Below are 21,359 nucleotides of genomic sequence, written 5' to 3' on the forward strand. Positions count from 1 at the left end.
TCTTCTAAAAAAAAATTCTTGAAGGTTCCTTAACCTCTTAAACTCCTCGGAACCACCACTGTTTCAGCTCTGCCAGTTTTGGACGGCTTTGCTTTGCTTGTAGTTACCAATTCAACCAAAGAACCTCCCAAAGAACCTTAAGGATCGTGTCCAGTCGCAGTCAGGCTTGGCCAAGATAAGGAAGTATACTGCCAGCTTAAGCCTAAACCTGGACTAAAAAAAAATAATAAAAAGAAACCCTTTCCAGAGGGAATCACCATTGGGCATTCTGCAATTCTGGTCTAGGCTTAATCCATGTCCAGGAAACTGAACCCAGTCAGGCCTAGATTTAGGAGCCCCACACCTACACAGCTTATTGCATTCCTTTGAATCCATGTTGGATTATATTACCAGAATTTCCTCACGGGACTTCCAGTCCTCCACTGGAAGCAAAGCCATATGATGGCCAAAGCCACCACAGACGAACTCGGAAAGTAAAGCAAAATAAGGGTTTGAGAGGCCACAGAAATGCAGGTGTGTGTGTGTGTTTCCATATGTGAGAGGGGTCTATCGTTGAAGTGTAATGAGGGTCTCTAGCCCGACATAATGAGGCTTACACATCAAAGCTAGCAGCAAGGCCACAGTGATGACATGCACATAGAACAGGGTGTGTGTGTGTGTGTGTGTGTGTGTGTATATAAGAAACAGATCCATGCCTTTTGCAGTAACATCTCTTAGATATCGGAAGACTCTGCCACTCTGCAGCCGTGCTGACACTGGTCATGTTTCAGGGGTGGTCAGTAATTCCGTAGCTCCGCTTCTAGAAAATGCACTTGCCCCAAAAGAGAACCAAAGTAGAGTGGACGACCGAATGACCGGCCGAACCGAAGGTGATTTCGCGTGCACTCCAGATTGGCGGACTGAGCCATTAGATCAGCGAAATGAAGGCAAAGTGTAGCTGAGAGACATCATTCTGTGTGTGTGTGTTTGTGTGTGTGTATGTGTGTGTGTGTGTGTGTGTGTGTGTGAGAGAGAGAGAGAGCGCGAGAGAGGGCGAGAGAGACACCCTGCTTGAGTGTTAAATGCTGGAGGGTGCTGCCTGCCAGTCCAAGACCATGTGTCGCCATGACGACTGTCCATCACAGCTGGCCCCGGAGGCTAAAACTCTCACTCTGCCATGTCGACTCTGGAGACTAGCACAGGGGTGCTGCTTCACATCAGAGTGTGTGTGTGTGTGTGTGTGTGTGTGTGTGTGTGTGTGTGTGTGTGTGTGTGTGTGTGTTCCAGACATCAAACGCACCATCACCTCAACATCTCAGCTTCTATCCCTCAGGACTCTCCTTTTCCCTGTTCTTCCCCGCTCTCCAACACTCACACACTTAATCACAAACTTGAACACACCCACACACACACACACTTTGTGTGGGCTTCGTTTCTGCAGCATGCCCTCCTGTCTCCAGCGTGCACCCCAACCTCCAAAGCAGCTGTATCCTTTTTGTCATCCCTCCAGACACATTGCCCCTCCGCTTCTTGAGGTGTCCTCAAACCCTCCCACCCCCACAAGTGCTGTAGGACTTTGGTTCTCAACTCCAGCCCTGGGGACCAGCCCACTGCCCTGCACATCCAACAGCTCCCTGCCCCAACACACCTGATGCAGCTCGTCAGGTAACTGACCTGTCCCGGCTCCACCTCACAAGCAGCTTCTTCTGTCGTGGATATTGCTTTAGGCTCTAGAGAACATTCGCAAAGATCTTGTTGAGTCAGAATGATGAGAACTTTGAGTACTTGCAGCGCATTTTTAGTGAGGATACCCTAAATACAGCCAGCCTGCAAGGCTGTAGCCTACAGCCTACAAGGTAGCTACCAAACACTAGAAGTCAAAAGTCACCCAAATCTGAAAAAATAAATAAAATTATATATATATATATATATATATATATATCTTAACATATAGCTGGAGGATGGGAATATAACTTTTTTGTGTCTTTAAAAAAAGAACCAATTGCACGGTTGTGCTCTCTCAGACTCCGGCTGCCGATGGCGATGCGGCATGTAGAGGCTGGGAATTTTTATAGTTCACAGTAAATTGTACTTTACTGTAAACCACGTCATCAAGTCTTAGGGACCTCAAAGACAACCTGCCATGTACTTGAGGAGAACATTTGGGTGACTATTTCTATTGATTCAAGTCAATAGTGCAATAGAAGGGGCGTCCACAAACTTTTGGACATATAGTGTATATATGTTAAGCTAGATTGGGTGTAGTTTCTTTTGTTGTATAATCAATGTTTCAAGAGCTAAACGTTGCTACAGCAGAACCTGCGCACAGGTCAGTTAGAGGTCAGGGAGGCCGAAACTTTCTCGCACTGGATGAAGCGCGTGGTGGGTCAGGGGTCACAGGGGGGTCCCCAGGCCTGGAGTCGAGAACCCCTGTTTTATGAGAAAATGTCGTCCTTATCCGAGTCTGGTGACGTGGGTCGCGAGATCTGAAACAGGGGGATTGGGGAGGATGGAGTCTTTCCACCCCTTAACAACCGCAGCACCTCAGCGACCTGCGTCTCCAGGGCGACCATGCGGTCTCCGAGCGCCGACAGCTCGTCCTTGAGTTCGGTCCGCAGCTCCAGCAGCGCCGTGTGGAGTGTGTGTTCGGGGATGGGTGGGATTGGGGGCGGGACTGTGGGCGGCGGCCTCCCTTCGGGCTGAACCGGACTGTGGTCTACGGGCGTCCGTGCCCCACCCTCGTCCAGCCTCAGGTCGCTCTTGGTGATGCCACTGTCACACGAGTCCGTTTTTTTCAGGCCGCCAGGCTCGGCTGATTTGCAGCCTCGTTCAGGAAGCGTTTCCATGGACTCTGCTTTGGCTACGTTGCCCCAGCCTTCCGGCTTGGCCATGCTTTCCCGGAAACGCCCCCATCCTCGAGACGGCCGGTTGCCGCCGACCACTAGCGCGTTGGGCGCCTGCAACTTGGCCCGGTCTGAGGGGCCAGGGGCATGGGCGCTGTGAGTGGGGTTTGAGGGGATGGGCGTGGCTGGGCTCTCCGTCACGGTGACTACGCTGGTGGTGGCGATGGTGACCGCGTCCTGGACGATGACGAGCTCGTTGTGAGCGCAACCCTTTTCTGGGTCTGGATCCTCTGGGTTTGGACGTTCGGTGGCCAGTCGGGCCTCCTTCTGCTGCCGGAAGCGCTGGAAGAGGCGCCGCACTGGGTGGTCCGGAGGGAGGTTGAGCGGAGCCTCGTTCTTCCTCCTCAGACGCTCCTCTTCCTCACGCTTTACATCGCTGATCTTCCTGAAGACAATCTGATGAAGGAAACGAAGGAAATAAATCAATAAGCAATTGTTTTATATTATTTACAAACAAAACGGTGCGAAGTCCGAAATAACGGCGCTAGGGGCAGCTTTACCCGTCCATCTTACCACATTCAGTCCCATCTGAAGGGCAGAACGCAGCAAGTCTGATCATAATATATTGTAATGCAGGTTCAGCACTGTTCTACCTTCACACTTTCTTCTCCTTTAACTTTCCGGCTGGGATCTGCTGAATTTAGTAGTGGAGGACATTAGGAACTTTTCTACATTACTGCCACGTCTGCAACCCTGCACCACTCTGGTGTTTTGTGAAAGCTCCCGTTTTTGCAGGAACATCCGCTTGGCCGGTGCTGCAGTTTCTGGAAAGTTCAATCACAGTCAAAGGGCCAGGCAGAGACCGAGATCAGCTTTCCCATATTTAGATTTAACACTATCTAGGAGCTGATGAAAATCTCTGAATAACATCAGTATCAGCGAATCAGACAAATGCATAGAGGTGTTCACTGAACTCCAGAAGAGCAGAATGGTAATGTGCTAATCTGCAGCCTTGAAGACGGGACATGTCAGATGTCGACACCGGCCCATAACTCCACTATCCCAAGGAAACTACCCTACTGTTCAAAAGTCTGGATCTCTGGTCTTTATGATAAATGCAGTTGGTCAGTGTTCTAAAAACATTGGCATCATGTTTGGTCCCAGTTTGGTACTGCCAGTGAACCCGCCTGTTCTTAGCTCCCATATAGCAATGCTCCCAACACTAGGCGGGGGAAGGACTTTCGCAGAGCAGCCGAAATGCTGGGAGGAGAGTGGCAGATCCCCAGCTCCACCACACCAGCTAACAGTCTAGGGATTCGAACTCATGACCCCCTGACTAACATTGCTTTAAGAGCGATGAGGGCCAAGAGAACAGCCATTTGTGCTCTCTCAGACTCCAGATACTGATGGCAAAGCAGCATGGCTCTATTTTTTATATATTTTTTTCTTGATCTAGCGACCCCCCGGGGCCATAATGGCAGCATGTTAGACCGCTGAGCCGCTCTGAGCCTTATTTTGTACAGTCTTAAAAGTCAGTGTGCTACAACAGGTTCCATAGAAGAACCACCTCTGGTTCCAGAAAAAAAGAACCATGTTTGTAACAGAAATGTGATGGTCAAGAACCTTTCATATGAAGGAAAGGTTCTTCACCAGCTAAAATGTTCTTAGTATGACCATCATTCATCACAATATTCATAACAGTCCATATTGTCCACCCTGCTTCTAATAGCTGCTTAGCTTGACCAGCATTAAAATGTGCAGTTCTGTTGCCTTTAAGCTTCCCGCAATCTGTAGCCCCTCCACTGCTGCCGGCCTGTCCCTCTCCAAGGCTTTTCTCCAGCCAGAAGCTCCTGCCATTCTCCAGATAAGTGCCTGTAGCATTCCTTATTCATTGGGGTTCATGCATATTGCAGAGCCAGGGGCTTTTTTTTTTCTCTCAGAGACCCCTCGATTGTGTGGGTCATGCTGCTGTCAGAGGAGAACGGCAAATAGCTTTAGGAAGATTGAAAGATGGACTTCTATTAACCTTCTGTGGGGAAGAGCGTGGCACGGCATGTCTTCCTTTACAATAGTCCTTCAGTGAAGGTGATAGCCATACGTCCCTATTCTCCCGCTTCCCCACCCCTTCTGACCTCTCCGGCTCTCTCGCTCTGCCTTTCTTTCTGCTTTCTTTGAACAGTTCCCACTTTTATCCCCCCTCTTCCCCATTCCAGCCCGCGGCCATGAGGCAGCGTTCACACTGCAGGTGACAAAAACAGAAACCCCAAGAGTCCTAGACTGGAATTTCAGCCTCCGCCTTCACTGAGACCAAATCTTCATTCTCCACATCATCTTCACACTGGTTGCCATAGTAACATTGATGTCAATCAACCAAGACGTGTTTGGTATCTGAAGTTTGCGTCTTTAGTTGACACTGGGAGATGCTACACTAACGCTGGTAATACACTCTACGTCCAAATGTTTGTGGACACCGCTTCTAAGGAATGCATTGCACCCATTGCTGACACTGATCTTGTCTAGTCCCTGGAACTAACGGTGTACTCTGGAATGATGGATGGTGCTCCAGCCAATACTTTCAGGATGAATTGGAGAGTTGGGGGTTTAGGAGGGGTGGTGATCATCTAGGTATTCTAGTATATTAGTAAACTGTGGACCAACAACTTTGTTTTTTGCACATTCTGGTTGTGACTGACCTGACTATTCAATCATTCATTGACACCATATACAAATGTGGCTTGAAATTCAGATGTCATGTGGCTTTTGTAGGGCTATGTGCTCAGCTTGGATATTCCGGAAAATCAGGTCAATCCTTGATAGACCTGCATCACACCTGCATCACTCAGCCACAGCCACAACGCTTCCTTTCAGCCCTAAATATCAGCTCTTTGACAAATTCAACTATTGGGTGATTGCACTACAATTTAATATGTTCTGTCACGATCCAATCCTAATCGCTCCCATCCGAAATGCTTCAATCTAAAATTCTTCAAATCTAAACACTCCAATCCATAACACTCCAATCCAAAACGCTCCAATCCGAAACGCTCCAATCCGAAACGCTCCAATCCGAAGCGCTCCAGTCCCAAACGCTCCAGTCCCAAACGCTCCAGTCCCAAACGCTCCAATCCAATTTGCTCTAATCTTAAACGCTCCAATCCAAAACGCTCCAATCCGAAACGCTCCAATCCGAAACGCTCCAATCCGAAACGCTCCAATCCGAAGCGCTCCAGTCCCAAACGCTCCAGTCCCAAACGCTCCAGTCCCAAACGCTCCAATCCAATTTGCTCTAATCTTAAACGCTCCAATCCAAAACGCTCCAATCCGAAACGCTCCAATCCGAAGCGCTCCAGTCCCAAACGCTCCAGTCCCAAACGCTCCAGTCCCAAACGCTCCAGTCCAATTTGCTCTAATCTTAAACGCTCCAATCCGAAACGCTCCAATCTAAAATTCTTGAAATCTAAACACTCAAATCCAAAACGTTCAATTCAAAACACTCCATATCTAAACACTCCTAACTAAAAAAAAAAACTGCTCTAATCTAAAAGTCTAAACGCATCGGTCGGAACGCTCTCCGGTACGAAACGCGCTCTCCTGTACGAAACGCGCTCTCCTGTACGAAACGCGCTCTCCGGTACGAAACGCGCTCTCCTGTACGAAACGCGCTCTCCTGTACGAAACGCGCTCTCCGGTACGAAACGCGCTCTCGTCGGAAACTCGCTCACGCATTCTAATATGAAGTTCACTCTAATACTAAGTGTTGCGCTGTACTGGGCTGCAGCAGAGATTGGACAGTGTGCTTCAGTCTGAAGTTCCCGGATGACGGTGCTGAAGGAAGGGGCTTCAGTTCTGCTTACATCATATTTAATGGATACAGCAGCTCTCTGTGATCACACATGGAATAATGGAATTCTGCTGATCTCCTCAAAGGCACCCATCAATTATAAATCAGCTTATTCGTCCTGCTGTGAAAAAAGCTGTGTGTTTTGGAGTATTTTTACCCTTTAGGCAGTCTCTCTCTCTCTCTCACACACACACACACACACACACACACACACACACACACACACACACACACACACACGAGCAAGAGAGGCAGCCTGTTTCTGTCACTACAGAGTTCTGGACAGAGTTGCTGATTATGAAGCCATATTTCACATGTTCATGTTCATACTGATGTGATGAATATTCACAGCGTAGGGTGGAGAGTCCAAGCATCTGTCCTGCCAATCTGTCTGCGAAATCACTGTGACTAGAATATTACACTCACACACACACACACACACACACTCACGCACAAACAGAGCTTATGAACTGTGTCCTCCTCACTCTCATTACAGGCTCTACTAACTTCCCTCGAATTACCCCCCGTTTAGATGTTCCTTTGTGAGGTGAGGACACAGGATGGCTCTTCCACAAAGAAGAAGGTAGAGATGGTGTTTATGGGATACCATTCCTAGGAGGGGCTTCAGGCATGTTCCTCCTCCCAAAATGTAGTTATTTCCATCACTGTACCGAGGAACCTGAGACAGCGGCCTTTGGCTTTTATGCAGCACAATCCATGAGGCCCGCTGACTAACATCGCTTTAAGAGCGATGAGGGCCGAGAGCACAGCTATTTGTGCTCTCTCAGACTCCAGCTGCTGATGGCAAAGCGACCCCCGGGCCGTAGTGGCAGTATATTAGACCATATTAGAAAGCAGTACGCTACAACAGGTCCTTTGAGCAGTTCCATAGAAGAACCACCTTCGAGATCTGGAGTCTGGGGTGGTCAATCCGCTGTTCTGAGAACAGCACCGGCTTCAACATCTCAGTGGAGCTTGAGGTTTTCCGGACTGACCAATGAGCACCGTATACCAGTCGTCTTGCCATCCCATCACTGTCAGGTTCTCGTCAAAGGGTCTCCAATCCTTCGCTTGACCATTTGTCCTGCTTCCAGCAACACCCCACCTTCAAGCACAGACTGTTCACCTCCTGCCTAATCTGCATGTGCCATTGGAACCAGATCATCAGTGGTATTAATGTTATGGCTGATTGGTGTATGTGCACGTGTGCTGCTGTGATGACTTGACCTGACTAGCACACACACACACACACACACACACACACACGCACTCTGTTCAGCCCATTAGCTGTATCTACTCCTTGTCGGCCGTAACCTGGTTGCCCTTGGTAACAAGTGGCTGAACCGGCACTGTCCTCGTTTGTGCTAACGAGCAGCGAGGCCAGCCCAGCAGCCTCACACTCGTCTGCTCTCACACGTGCAGGTGTATAGACTAGTTATCAAACCCATACACACCTCTCCGTCGCTCCCTCCCTCCTTCAAGCTACGACCTCGGCCTGAGAAACCAAGCGGGAGCGTTTCCTCCGTCTCCTTAAAGGAACAGTTCGGTGGAAACATCAAACAAACCGGACTGATCACTGACGTCTGATGCAGCCGATCAGCCTGGACCACTCTGTACAGTTGTGGTGAGCAGAGAAGCACGGAAAAGGCGGATGGGCTACAACAGTCGGGTTCCACCTCATTCTGCCAATCTGAGGCTGCAGTGGCTCAGCACAGCACAGGCTTCCCAAAAACTGTCCAGTTGAAGACCGTTGAGAAACGCAGCCCGGTCTGATGAGTCCGATTCAGATTTCTGCTGAGGCTCACAGAGAGATTGTAGGGTCAGAATTTGGGGTCAGAAGCATAAATCCATGGACACAACCTGCCTTGTGTCAGCAGTCCAGGCTGGTGGAGGTGGAGGTGGAATGGTGTGGGGGATGTTGTCTTGGCACGGACCAGTTGAGTGTTGTTGCTGTCCGTATCCATCCCTTCATGACCACAACCGACCCTGGTCTTCTAACCGCTACCTCCAACACACGCTGTTCAGTGTCAGTCAGCAGATCTAACAGATCCAGAGTCAGTTCGGGATGTGGTCATATCGGAGATCCACAGCATCGAATTTAGAAGTGGCAAATCTGGGTCCAGAAAGTAAAAATCCGTGCCAGGATGTTGGCCCGATTCTGGACCAGGAACTGCCTCTAATTTTTCCAAAAAATCCTTGGGCTGCAGCAGAGCCGTCCAAGCAGACGGAATTATTTGACTTATTTACACTGAAATGTCATATCATTTAAAATTGGTTACATTTGCAGTAATTAATTACAATAAGCAAAATAATTTACATATTATTTACTGATACTATAATTATTATGTATTCACAGAAGGTTTGTAGCTGGACAGGAATACCATACTGAATTTGATATATTCTATATATTTATTATATATTATGGTGTGGGTTTTTACTTTGTGGACCTGGATTTGGATTTGCCACCTCTAATTAAACGTCTTCTTAAAAAGCTGCAGGATGCAGTGATGCAATCATGTCAACATGGACCTAAATCTCAATCCATGCCATACAGAGTCGAGGCTGTTTTGAGAGCAAAGCGAGGCCCAACCTAGAGTTAGTGTAGTATTCCTAATCCATCCAGAGTCAGTCATGCTATCCCGTACTCACAGACACGGATGGCCGTGGCATCACCGAGGACTGAACTTGCCCAAGATAACCCCAGCGCTTTGATGGTTGTGCCTGCTTCCAGTAGATTACACAACCCTATGTCCCAGTAGTGGGACACAATAAGGGAGGCCTTTGAGGTTTACCAGCACGTCTGACTGTGTGTAGGAACTGTCATAAGCAAGTCTATTAGAGACGTCCGACTCTTAGTGCAGAGCCATACGAGCTTCGAACGCTTCCTATTTCACTTATGCATTATTGATCTCTATTACATAATCTTATCCATATTAACATTTTGCAGGTTTTGCTCAGAAGCTTGTGTGGGTTGTTCCAAAAGTATCTCAGATCCCAGCGCGAAGCACACACACACACACACACACACACACACACACACACACACAGCTCAATTGGCCCTGTGTAATGGCCCAATCCTGCCAGCATTCTCTAACCTCCATATGTTGTTGGTCAGCGTGGGGCTTCTCTGTAGCGTACACACACACACACACACACACACACTTACAGATACTGCAGCAAGCACACACTGCGCAGGTTCTCCACACTGGCTTTAACAATGGTGTCTGCCTGAACTAGGACTCCGTGAGTGTGTCCTTTACGCCCCTTTGCCCTCTAAATCAGAAGCACAGAGCCACAAACAAACACACAGTGGGTCTCAGCGTACCCCGAGCTGCCAGTTTCCCCCTCTTTTCAGTATTCGGCCTGTTGAATTACGCCCCATCTGAATCCTTTCTACGTTTATTGGTATGTGGTTAAGATTTCTTGGCTCTCAGTTCGTCGTAATTACTCTTTGGCCCCAAATTCAAAAGGTTTGGGGACTAGTGTGTCATTGAATGGTCAGTATCGGACCATAGAGCCACTCCTGGTTACGTACCGTTTTAAGTAGCGGACCGCTCTTAACCTAACAGTGACCCCATATGTGCCAAAACCCAGCAACACCCCTGTGCCTGATTTACTCATACTGGCGCTATGTGCACTAGCATGCCACTAGCATGTCAGTACGATATGGATATATATATTATATGTAGTTAGTAGTTAGATTAATAATACATAAGGGTATATATTATTATATGTAGGTAGTTAGATTAATAATACATATGGGTATATATTATTATATGTAAGTAGTTGGATTAATAAAACATGTGGGATACATTACTATATATAGGTAGATACCTTAATTAGTACATATGGGTATATATTATTACATGTAGATAGTTACATTAATAATACACATGGCTATATATTTATACATGTAGGTAGATACATTAATAATACATATGGGTCTATATTATTATATGTAGGTAGTAACATTAATATTACATATTACATATATAATAACGGAGGTAGGAGATTACATGTAAGTAATATATATTGTTACATGTAGGTAATTCCATTCATCATAATATGGGATATATTATTACATGTAGGTAGATACATATATACTACATAATGGATATATCATGACATATAGGTAGTTACATTAATAATACACATGGTATATATTATTACATAGCATTTTACGCCTATAATACATATGAGATACATTGATACATATGGGTACTTGCATACACAATGGCACCCCTTGGTAAGAAACTGACCAATGATGAAGAGCTAGAGAATGACCAACACACACAAAAAGTGCAGTAACTGACAGACCACAGTCAGTAACTGTAAACCTACAGATTGCACATCTGGAATGACCGTAAGGCGCTAGTGCTGTTTTTTTTGGGTGTAGAACTTCTACCTCAGGATGAACTTCGCTGTGCTGCATAATAACTTTATGATTTATACCACAAGGGTCTTGCTCACTTGTGGGCTTATCCACCTCATTACAGCCTTCTAGTTCATTAACTCTCTTTCATTAGCACAAAGTAATCAAAACTTAATCTACAAACGCATGCACACACACACACACACACTTCCACCGCAGAGCCACATCTGGGCATTTTACCATTAAGTCCACTCTAATGGGATCATTCTTGCATGTATCATTCTGGGCCTGATTAAAAGGGTTGTGACACATTGGTAATTTCCCTTGATTTGGCTAAACTGTGCTCGCTGAAACCGATTTTCTGAAATTGCAGTTTGAAGCACAGAGAGAAACACAATCTGAGAGGCTCACGTAGACGATTATGTGATAATATATAGCACAACAGAGCCGGTATGTGTTACACATAGGTTTCTACCTATTTCCAATAATAATACACCCCATATGTATTATATATGTTAGTATATGTAATAGTATAGCCTATATATATATATATATATATATATATATATATATATATATATATATATTCTATATAAATATCTATATGTAACAACATATCCCATATGTATTATTGTTTATATATATGTAATAATATATTCCATTTGTATTATACATGTTAGTACCTGTATGTAACGGTATAGCCTATGTATGATACATAAGTGCCAATATGTAATACCTCGTACATAAAACCTACAGTGAGTCCAAGAAGTATTTGATCCCTTGCTGATTTTCTTTGTTTGCCCACTAATAAAGACACTATCCTTCTGCACTTTTAATGGTAGATATATTCTAACATGGAGAGACAGAATATCAATACAAAAATCCAGAATATAATTTTAAAGAATATATTTTAATTAATTTGTATTTCAATGAGGAAAATAAGTATTTGATCCCTCTTGCCAAACACACTCAATACTTAGTGGCAAAGCCTTTGTTTGCAAGCACAGCGGTGAGACGTTTGTTGTAGTTAACCACAAGTTTAGCACACACACCAGGGGGAATTTTGGCCCACTCTTCTTTGCAGATCCTCTCTAAATCATGAAGGTTGGTGGGCTGTCGCTTGGCAACTCTGACCTTCAGCTCCCTCCATAGATTTTCGATCGGATTGAGGTCTGGCGACTGGCTGGGCCACTCCATGACCTTAATGTGATTTTTCTTGAGCCAATCCTTTGTTGCCTTTGCTGTATGTTTAGGGTCGTTATCATGTTGGAAGACCCAACCACGGCCCATTTTCAGATCCCTGGCAGAGGGGAGGAGGTTGTCCCTCAGGATTGTGCGGTACATGGCTCCATCCATCTTCCCAGTGATGCGGTGAAGTAGCCCTGTACCCTTGGCAGAGAAACACCCCCAAAACATTATGCTTCCACCTCCATGCTTGACGGTGGGCACAGTGTTCTTGGGGTCATAGGCAGCATTTTTCTTCCTCCACACATGGCGGGTGGAGTTGAGGCCAAAAAGTTCAATTTTGGTCTCGTCTGACCACAAAACCTTCTCCCAATAACTTGGTTCATCTTTCAAATGATCATTGGCATACTTGAGGCGCGCCTCCACATGTGCTCTCTTCAGCAGGGGTACCTTTCGGGCACTGCAGGATGTGAATCCATTGTTGCGCAAAGTGTTGCCAATTGTTTCCTTGCAAACTGTGGTCCCAGCTGCCTTCAGGTCATTTGCTAACTCCTGCCGAGTGGTTGCAGGACGATTTCTGACTGTTCTCAGCATCATTGCCACCCCACGAGGCGAAATCTTCTTTGGAGCACCGGGCCGAGGTCTGTTGATTGTCATGTTATACTCTTTAAACTTTCTGATAATTGCACCAATAGTTGTTACTTTCACATCCAACACCTTACTAATCTTTTTGTAGCCCATTCCAGCTTTGTGAAGGTCAACAATTCTGACTCTGAGGTCCTGTGACAGCTCTTTGGTTTTACCCATGTTGGAGACTTGAAATCTGTGTGATCTGTCTGATTCTGTGGACAGGTGTTTTTCACACAAGTGATTAGTGAGAACAGGTGGCTTCAGGTCAGGTAACAAGTTGATTGGGAGTGTCTAACTGGTCTGTAAAAGCCAGAACTGCTAATGAATACTAAGGGATCAAATACTTATTTCACTCCATGAAATACAAATCAATTAATATATATTCCTTAGATTTATTTTCTGGATTTGCTTTTTAATATTCTGTCTCTCCATGTAAGAATACATCTACCATTAAAAGTATAGAATGATCATGTCTTTATTAGTGGGCCAACGAAGAAAATCAGCAAGGGATCAAATACTTCTTGGACTCACTGTATGTACATTTATGTAATAATATCCCATGTGTATTGTATATGTAAGCATCTTTATGTAATAATATATAGCATATGTATTTTGATATACCTATGTGTAAAAGTAATACAATACCCATGTGAGTTCCTATGAGCTGTATATGTAATAATATGTTCCATATTGCATATGTATGTCAGCATATGTACTATATAGATCAACAATTTAACCGCAATCATAACTCTGACCTGCATAATGCTACATACATAATATCTATGTAATAATATATACCATATGTATATGGAATATTCCCCATAATTATGCATAACAATAATATTCCAAATGCACACAAATCCTTGTGTGTAATAACACAATACCCATATGCATTATATCTATCTATCTATCTCTCTTTCTCTCTCTCTCTCTCTCTCTCTATATATATATATATATATATATATATATATATATATATATATATATATATTGTGTGTGTGTGTGTGTGTGTGCACACACGACTGAGCCTGCAAATGATATGGCCTGTTCTACTTTTTTACTGTGTGTATGAGTGCCACAGAGACTGATGGACAGTAATGGCTCTCTGTTCATCCCACCTTGCTATGGCTGGCTGTAACACACACACACACACACACACACACACAATGACTCTACTGTAAACACAGATATGCTGCAAAGCTCACATCGGTGACTCATGTCATTACTATTTTAATGTATCCATATATCCATTAGGTGAGATACAGCCTGCACTGCTGCTCCAAATGACTTTACATTATCACACACACACACACACACACGCACAGAAGCACGGACGACAGTAATAAAGAGAGCAGAAGAGAAAGAAGGATGAGGCTCATAAAGCCAACGACAAGCCACTCGTTCTCTCTGCAAATAAAGATTAAGGCGAGGAATAAGAGTGTGATGAAATATTCAAGAGCTCCTCATCATCATCATCGTCACACCGCTTCCCAGGAGTTTGGCCCGGAAGCTGCCGCCTAACTGGAACGTGTCATTTTTCCATTATTCCGTTGATTCGGGATTTCGATTGGTTCGCGAGCACAACTCTGGTGATTGAAGTAAATGCAGAGTCAGTCAGAGTGCTGGACGATTATGTAACGTAGGGAAGGTGCACAGAAGTGTGTGTGTGTGTGTAGCTGTTGTTATGCCTCACAGCGTCTGGCAGACGGTAGCGCAGGTAGTTTCTGCACGACTTTAATATTTAATCAAAAGCATCATAAAAGAGTTACACCGAAAATGACAGCTCCTCAAATCCCGACTCATACTGAGTTTACTGTATCTCTCTCGCCCTCTTTCTCTCTCTCGCTCTCACTCTTTCAGTCCCCTCTCTTTCTTTTTGTGCAGAAACTGCTGAAACTGCCCAAAAACCTGCAGAGTGCCTCTAGAGAGCTGATACTCCAAATGCCCTGAAGGTGATACTTCCACAGAAACAAGGCTCACAGTTTCTCCCTTATCCCAAATGTAGTCCATCAACCCAGTCATGGTTCTGTAGTCTGCAGAATGTAGGTGACACATGGAAACAGACAAAAGTTTGGGCAGAATTCGGCCATCAAGGCCGCTGTGGCTACTATATTTAGCTAAGCAGAAAGCTGGAACAGAGAGGGCTAAGTGCCCTGCTCAAGGGCCCAACAGTGGAAACCTAGGAGTATCAAACCCACAACCCTGTGATTGATAACCCAGTGCTCTAACTACCCTGCCACCAGTGTCCCAAAACTCTTACTCTTGCATATGCCAGCTCAGACAGCTGGAACAGAGGGGGTTAAGTGTCTTGCTCAAGGGCCCAACAGTGAAAACAAAAGGGAATCAAACCCACAACCCTGTGATTGATAACCCAGTGATCTAACCATCCAGCCACCAGAACCCATAAAAATGTTCTCTCCAGAAATCTGGAATACACAGGGTAAAGTGTCTTGCTTAAGAGTCCAACAGTGGAAGCTTAGCAGACAGGGGTATCGAACCCAGAACCCTGTGATCAATAACCCAGCACTCTAACTCTCCCAGCCAACAAAAAGCCCAACAAATCGTTCTCTTTGCATATCCCAGCTTAGAAAGCTGAAAGCGAGAAGGTTAAGTGCCTCGCTCAAAGGCCCAACAGTGGCAGCTCAGCAGTCATGGGTACTGAACCCACAAGCTTTGGTGTATTCGCCCTGTGTCTTTGTGGGTCTTCACCGGGTGCTCTGTTTCCTCCCATCTCCCAAAAACATTGACAGTGAGCACACATGCCTGGAGGATTGAGGGCCTTACTCAAAGGCCTAAGCGTGGCACCTTGCTGAGCCGGGGATATCGATGGATGAAAATTGCCCCTTGGTGTGAACTGGTGTCTGGTGCTTGCCCTGCAATGGAGGCTTGTCCAGGGTGTATTCCTGCCCTACGGCTGCCTTGTTTCCGGGTAGGCTCCAGAACCACTTTGTGGATCTGTCAGACGGCATACTCGACCTTCTCATTGGCTGCCAGCTGACCATGGAACAAAACCAATAACACAAAGATCTGCTGGGCAGCAGTAGAAATGACTCTGCAGATGTAGCGTGGATCAGGCCTGGAGATATTCCACAGGGATTTCTTCACGGTACACAGTTCCGCTTATAGCGCAGCGCTGTCTTACTAGAATGATGTAATATGGCGATGATGTTTGAATAGTACAGTGATTCACTCAGGATTCGTAAGGGATAAGTTACGAGCTGTTATTTACAGTGTGGGCGAGCGCTGATGAGTCTCTACGCTGTGAGTAATGCTTAATATTAAGTTGGGCATGATTTTGCAGAGGATCTGTTTCATGGAGAGTTCCCGTTATTTTATTCCGTCTGGCAGTAGCTGAGGTGCAGAGAGTCGCGCTGACTGGCTGCAAAGGCCGGTTTTGAAAACTGGCTTTAATGAGGGCCGGGTTTTTCTCGAGCTGAGCCTAAAGGCCATCGTTACCACACACTAATGAGATTCACTCATACTCCGAAACTCTGTGACAGGCAGAAAGACTTCACGGATACACACGCTTAAGCTCCGAGCGAGAGAGAGAGAGGGAGAAACTCTCGTGAAATGAGATGACAGTCGGAAAATAGAGAGGGCGAGAAAGAGAGAGAGAGAGAGAGAGCGAGCATAGGTTTTGTTTTATGATTTGATAGAAATTTCAATTTGAGAGGACAGCACAGTTATGCATTATTTATGTGAATGGAATGGGGGTAAAAAACACACACACACACACACATACACCTGTGCACAATGTACACACACACACACACACAAACGCCTTGTTAATCTCCTGCTGTGAGGTAATAAAAAATATCACAAAGAATATCGGACAACCCCCTAAGGTACCCTAATCCATATACAGCGACGAGCCTACTATGCAGCTTGTGCTGCCCAAACAGCTCCAGCCCTACAAGGCACGGACTCCACCCGACCTCTGAAGGGGTCCTGTGGTATCTGGCACCCAAAACATTAGCAGCAGATCCTTTACGCTAGTCCCTGAAGTTGGCCTAAAGAGGTGGGGCCTCCATGCATCGCATCAATCAAGGCCCTTTGGTAGGTACTGACCACTGCATACCAGAAACAGCCCACAAGACCTGCTGTCACGATTTGGCCCTTCAAGAACTGACTGTTCAGGGGGGCACGTCCCCTCGTGCTGCCGAACAGCTGTGAAGGCACAAGACCTTCTGTCGTATATGGCCAAGGCCAAGACCAAGACAGCAGCAGCAGCAGATCCTTGAGGCCTGGAAGTTGCGAGGTGGAGTCGCTGTGGGTTGGACTTCTTGTCCAGGGCATCCCACGGATGCTTGGGACTGAGCTGTAGGGAATTAGAAGGCCAGGGCACAGTATCCTGCTGAAGATGCCACTGCCATCAAGGTACCTGGTCTACGACGATATTTAGGCAGGTGGCATGCATCTTACTGATGTCCACATGAATACCCAGACCACCCAGATCATTGCCTAGAGCATCACATTCCCTCAGCCAGCTTGTCTTCTTCCCTGGGGTCATTACCTTCCCAGGTAAACACCCCAAAGGTACTCAACCATCTGCATGAAGTGTAAGAAAACAGGATTCGCAGGTCCAGGTGACCTTCGTCTGTGGCTACACAGTCCCTTAACCATCAACCATCATTTCTGAGACTTGGGCCACAGTAGCCTTTCTGTCGGATTGAAAAAAGATGGGATAGCTTTCGTTGCCCTCGCTCACGGATAACCCCTGGGTGCCCAACAACCTGCCGCTGGTTTGTGTTTTGTCCCTTTCACAGATTCTCTGACCCAGTCATCTGTCCATAACGCTGTGACCCTTTGTCAAAGCCACCCAGGTCTTCCCGTCTGCCCGTTTCTGCCGCTGACCACCAGAGTCAAGTCGGATGGTGCAACTCTTGGCCGGACACACTGACCACTGATGAAGGGTTAAAGGATGGCCAACACGAACTATGCACCATCCGACTTGACTCTGGCGGTCAGCATGTTGAACTACGGCCCATCACCCCGATTTTATCTGGTCAGCAGTGATCCTGTGATCAGAAACTGACCCATGCTGAAGGCAAATCTGACAGCAGGTGGCCTGCAGTCTCAACCTACTGCACTACTGCACACCTCTATAGCGACTATAGAAGGCAGGAGCTGCTCATGAAGTGGACGGCACAATGTTGATCTAGTGGACATCCTATACTGTTCTCAAAGAGCCTGGCTGGCTTTAAGTACAGTGGATAGTTCAGTGCTACAGGGCAGTGTGTGGATTTAGCTGATCCCTCTACATCACACACTCGGGTTGCAGCACACTGCGGTTTAATTTGAACCCCCCTGCCGCACCTTCTGTCTCATTTACACCAGAGCTGCTGTTTGCAGGGGCTCTGGAGAGCCAGTACGAGTCAATCAGCCTTCAGGCACTTCTGCTTGGTTTGACCACTATTATTGGCGTTTCTGTTCCAGTGTAATTACATATTTAATTAGGCAGTTAGTAGCATTGAAAGGTCGGAATGATCTGTGTCAAGAAATGACTTCCAAACAAACGTGGCATCGATTGAAATTTCAGACGATGCGAGTAGAATCCACGCAGCCCTGTCATCTCCTGTTAGAGCATCACTTTCCTCCAGCCCACTGCAGGAGTGCCGCCATACTCCGCATTGATTTAGAGGAGTGATACCGACACCACAGTCTCTGAGCCACCGCGTACGCTGGAGACTTCTAGGATGTCTTCATACCAAACTGTTAAGCATGGTGGACTGCATTCGGGCTTTCCCACGCTGTAACCAACCAATAGCGATGCTGCTTTGCCTGCCAGACCTATGAAGCGCTCTGTAAGGCCTCTGCTCTGTCCGAGCCAACATGGAGGAAGCGTTGATTGTTGCAGATCTAGAATAGGAGCTGTTAGACAGGCGGATTACAAAATCAGCATGATGCAGGGTCAGTCCTCCTGGGATTAGATGGGAATGATCTCTTGTTCTGGGGTCTTTTTGGGGTAGTTTTGGTAGCAGGTTAGCTGGTTTGTGAAACCGCTGGAGGATCGTTCACACCGATGCTTTCTGGTCCTGCCTTAGCTTTAGAGCAGGTTTGGGAATCACTGCTGTATTGATTGATTTTAGGATGAGGAGGGACGTCTATGTACGTCTGTCTGGGTCTGTCTGTCAATGGCCTTGTACATTCAGAGAGAGAGAGAGGGGAGGGGAACGAGCGAGAGAGATGGAGGGGACCATATGGGATCGATTCTGTACTACTCCACACATTTATTCAGCACAGGCGAGATTCCTCTAATCTCCTACTGAGAGCATAACAGAATGATTCATTACTGTCTAATACTGCTTATTATCTGTCTCTGAGTGCGCAGGAAGCTGTCAGAGCGGAGTCTGCTCGTCCTTTTCCTGACTGATCTATGGCCTCGGTTTCTGAGCACACTCTTCATCCAGAACGGCTTTAATTTCGTTACAGCAGGCGAGCCGTCCCTGTCAGGCTGTGCGCAGCGCTCCGGAGTGAAGACAGGGACAGGCTGATGCTCCTGTGATGGACCTGTATTGTTCAGGGATCCTCTGCTGGGCTTGGTTTGTGGGTTTAGACCCCCCCCCAGCTTTGAGCTGTGGAGCATTGGAACTGTGTTCTCTGCGATGGTGAGACTCCATCCAACTTCTTTGGGATGAGCTGGAGTGGCAGAACTAATCATCCAACATCAGCAACAACTGACCCCGCTGCTGATGCTTTTGTGGCTGGATGCCATCAAATCCTCACAGCAGTTTGTTTAAAAACTAGGGGAAAAGCCTTCTGGGAAGAGTCAAGACAACTACAGGGTGGTACTGATATTGGGAGAAACATTGGAGCAACATGTGTCCACAAACTTTTGACCATTGGTCAGATTCAATGTGCCGGATTCAACGTATGGCTTACATTGTGGCTCCGTAGTGAAGACAGAAGATGCTGGGACAGGCTGATGCTCCTGTGATGGACCTGTATTGTCCAGAGACGCTCTGCTGGGCTTGGTTTGTGGGTTTAGACCACCCCCCCACACACACACACACACACACACACATACCGGCCCACTGGTTTCTGCTGACCAGTGTTGGATTACACAAACTCATCACCACCTTACAGAATTTGATCCATGGACTTCGACCCCGAGCCACTCACTGACTGGCAAAACACACTCTGCACTGAAGCCCATCTCCCCCACCCACATATACACACACACACACACACACACATACACTACATGTCCAAATGTTTGTGGACACCCTTTTTAAGGTCGCACTCGTTGTTAAAACAGATGTGCAAATGCATGCACACACACATACACGCACACAGCTTGTCAAACCCCTGTAGGGAGGTACTGCCAATAAAATAGGACCCTCTGGAGCAGACTAGCACCATGCTGCCTAATGCCAAGCGTGGGCTAGATGGCTATAAAGCCCCCCAGCAGCAGCATTGAGCTGTAGAGCAGTGGAAGAACCGTGTTCTCTGGAATGATGGTGCTCCATCCAAGCATGCACACGCCCGATATCCAAGGACATGTGAAGTGACGGACAGCCACAGTTCCTAAACTTATAATGAATACACCGAGCTGTTTAACAAAAAGAAGCCAAGGAACACTTTCCAGTGCAGAATGTGTGTGAGAGTGTGAGTGTGTGTCTGTAGCTGTTGCTGCTGAACAAACCCTAACCCTAATTAAAGCTGTGATAAGCCTCAGAGACAGCGTGACTGAGCTGCTTTACTGTAAATAGGCTTATTCAGTGTTTCCTGGGCGACCATGAACACACACACACACACACACACACACACACACAAATGCTGAGAACATGATTTGCGAAGAAAGCAATACGCTGCCGTCTTCTCCTTCTATCTCCTGTTGTGCATCTACATGAAGCTCACCCTTCATCAAGCCCTCATACACACACCTACATGACCGGCATCCAGCAAGAACCACACTGTAAAACAATCAGAAGGTTGTTGGTTCAAACCCCGGTGATGCCACAGGCATCCGTAGCCGTCCCAGAGTCCCCGAGAACACAAGTAGCCTTGCTCTCTTTGGGTGGGTAGGATGGCCCTCCCACTGCCCCCTCACTGAGTTAGGAGTCTTCCTCTCCAATCACCCACCTCTGGAATTAAAACTACTACACTGACTGCATGTCCATAAGTATTCGGACAGCAACAATCTGGAGCAGCCACCACTTAGCCTAAAGTGACTATGTATGTATGAAGTGCCATGGAGTGGCAGAACTAATCATCCAACATCAGCAACTGACCCGCTGATGCTCTCGTGGCTGGATGCCATCAAATCCTCCCAGCAATGTGTTCAAAAACTAGGGGAAAAGCCCACTATGATGAGTCAAGACAACTACCTCAGTCAGGGTGGTACTGATTTGGGGAGAGAAACATTGGACCAGCATGTGTCCACAAACTTTTGGCATGCTGGATTCGATATGTATGTCAGGACAATCGCTCTACAGGGTCATCAAGCTCCTTGGCATTACAGGGCTGCAAGAACATAACAGAGGCAGCAGAGAGAACCTCAAGATGG

The 21,359-nt window shown here is 46.6% G+C and overlaps 1 protein-coding gene across 4 annotated transcripts in view; it reads right to left on the reverse strand.

Moving 5' to 3' along the window:
• Positions 1–1,222: 1,222 nt before the first annotated feature.
• kcnh1a (potassium voltage-gated channel, subfamily H (eag-related), member 1a) overlaps positions 1,223–21,359 on the reverse strand; it is an 88,423-nt gene continuing 68,286 nt past the window's right edge. For all 4 annotated transcript variants that reach the window (XM_072690006.1, XM_072690005.1, XM_072690004.1 and 1 more), the window contains one exon: positions 1,223–3,278. In XM_072690006.1, the coding sequence (XP_072546107.1) occupies positions 2,415–3,278 (864 nt within the window). In that variant the 3' untranslated portion in view covers positions 1,223–2,414. The remainder of the gene's footprint in view (positions 3,279–21,359) is intronic.

The sequence above is a fragment of the Salminus brasiliensis genome, chromosome 10 (genome assembly GCF_030463535.1).
Source record: "Salminus brasiliensis chromosome 10, fSalBra1.hap2, whole genome shotgun sequence".
In the NCBI taxonomy this organism is placed as follows: domain Eukaryota; kingdom Metazoa; phylum Chordata; class Actinopteri; order Characiformes; family Bryconidae; genus Salminus; species Salminus brasiliensis.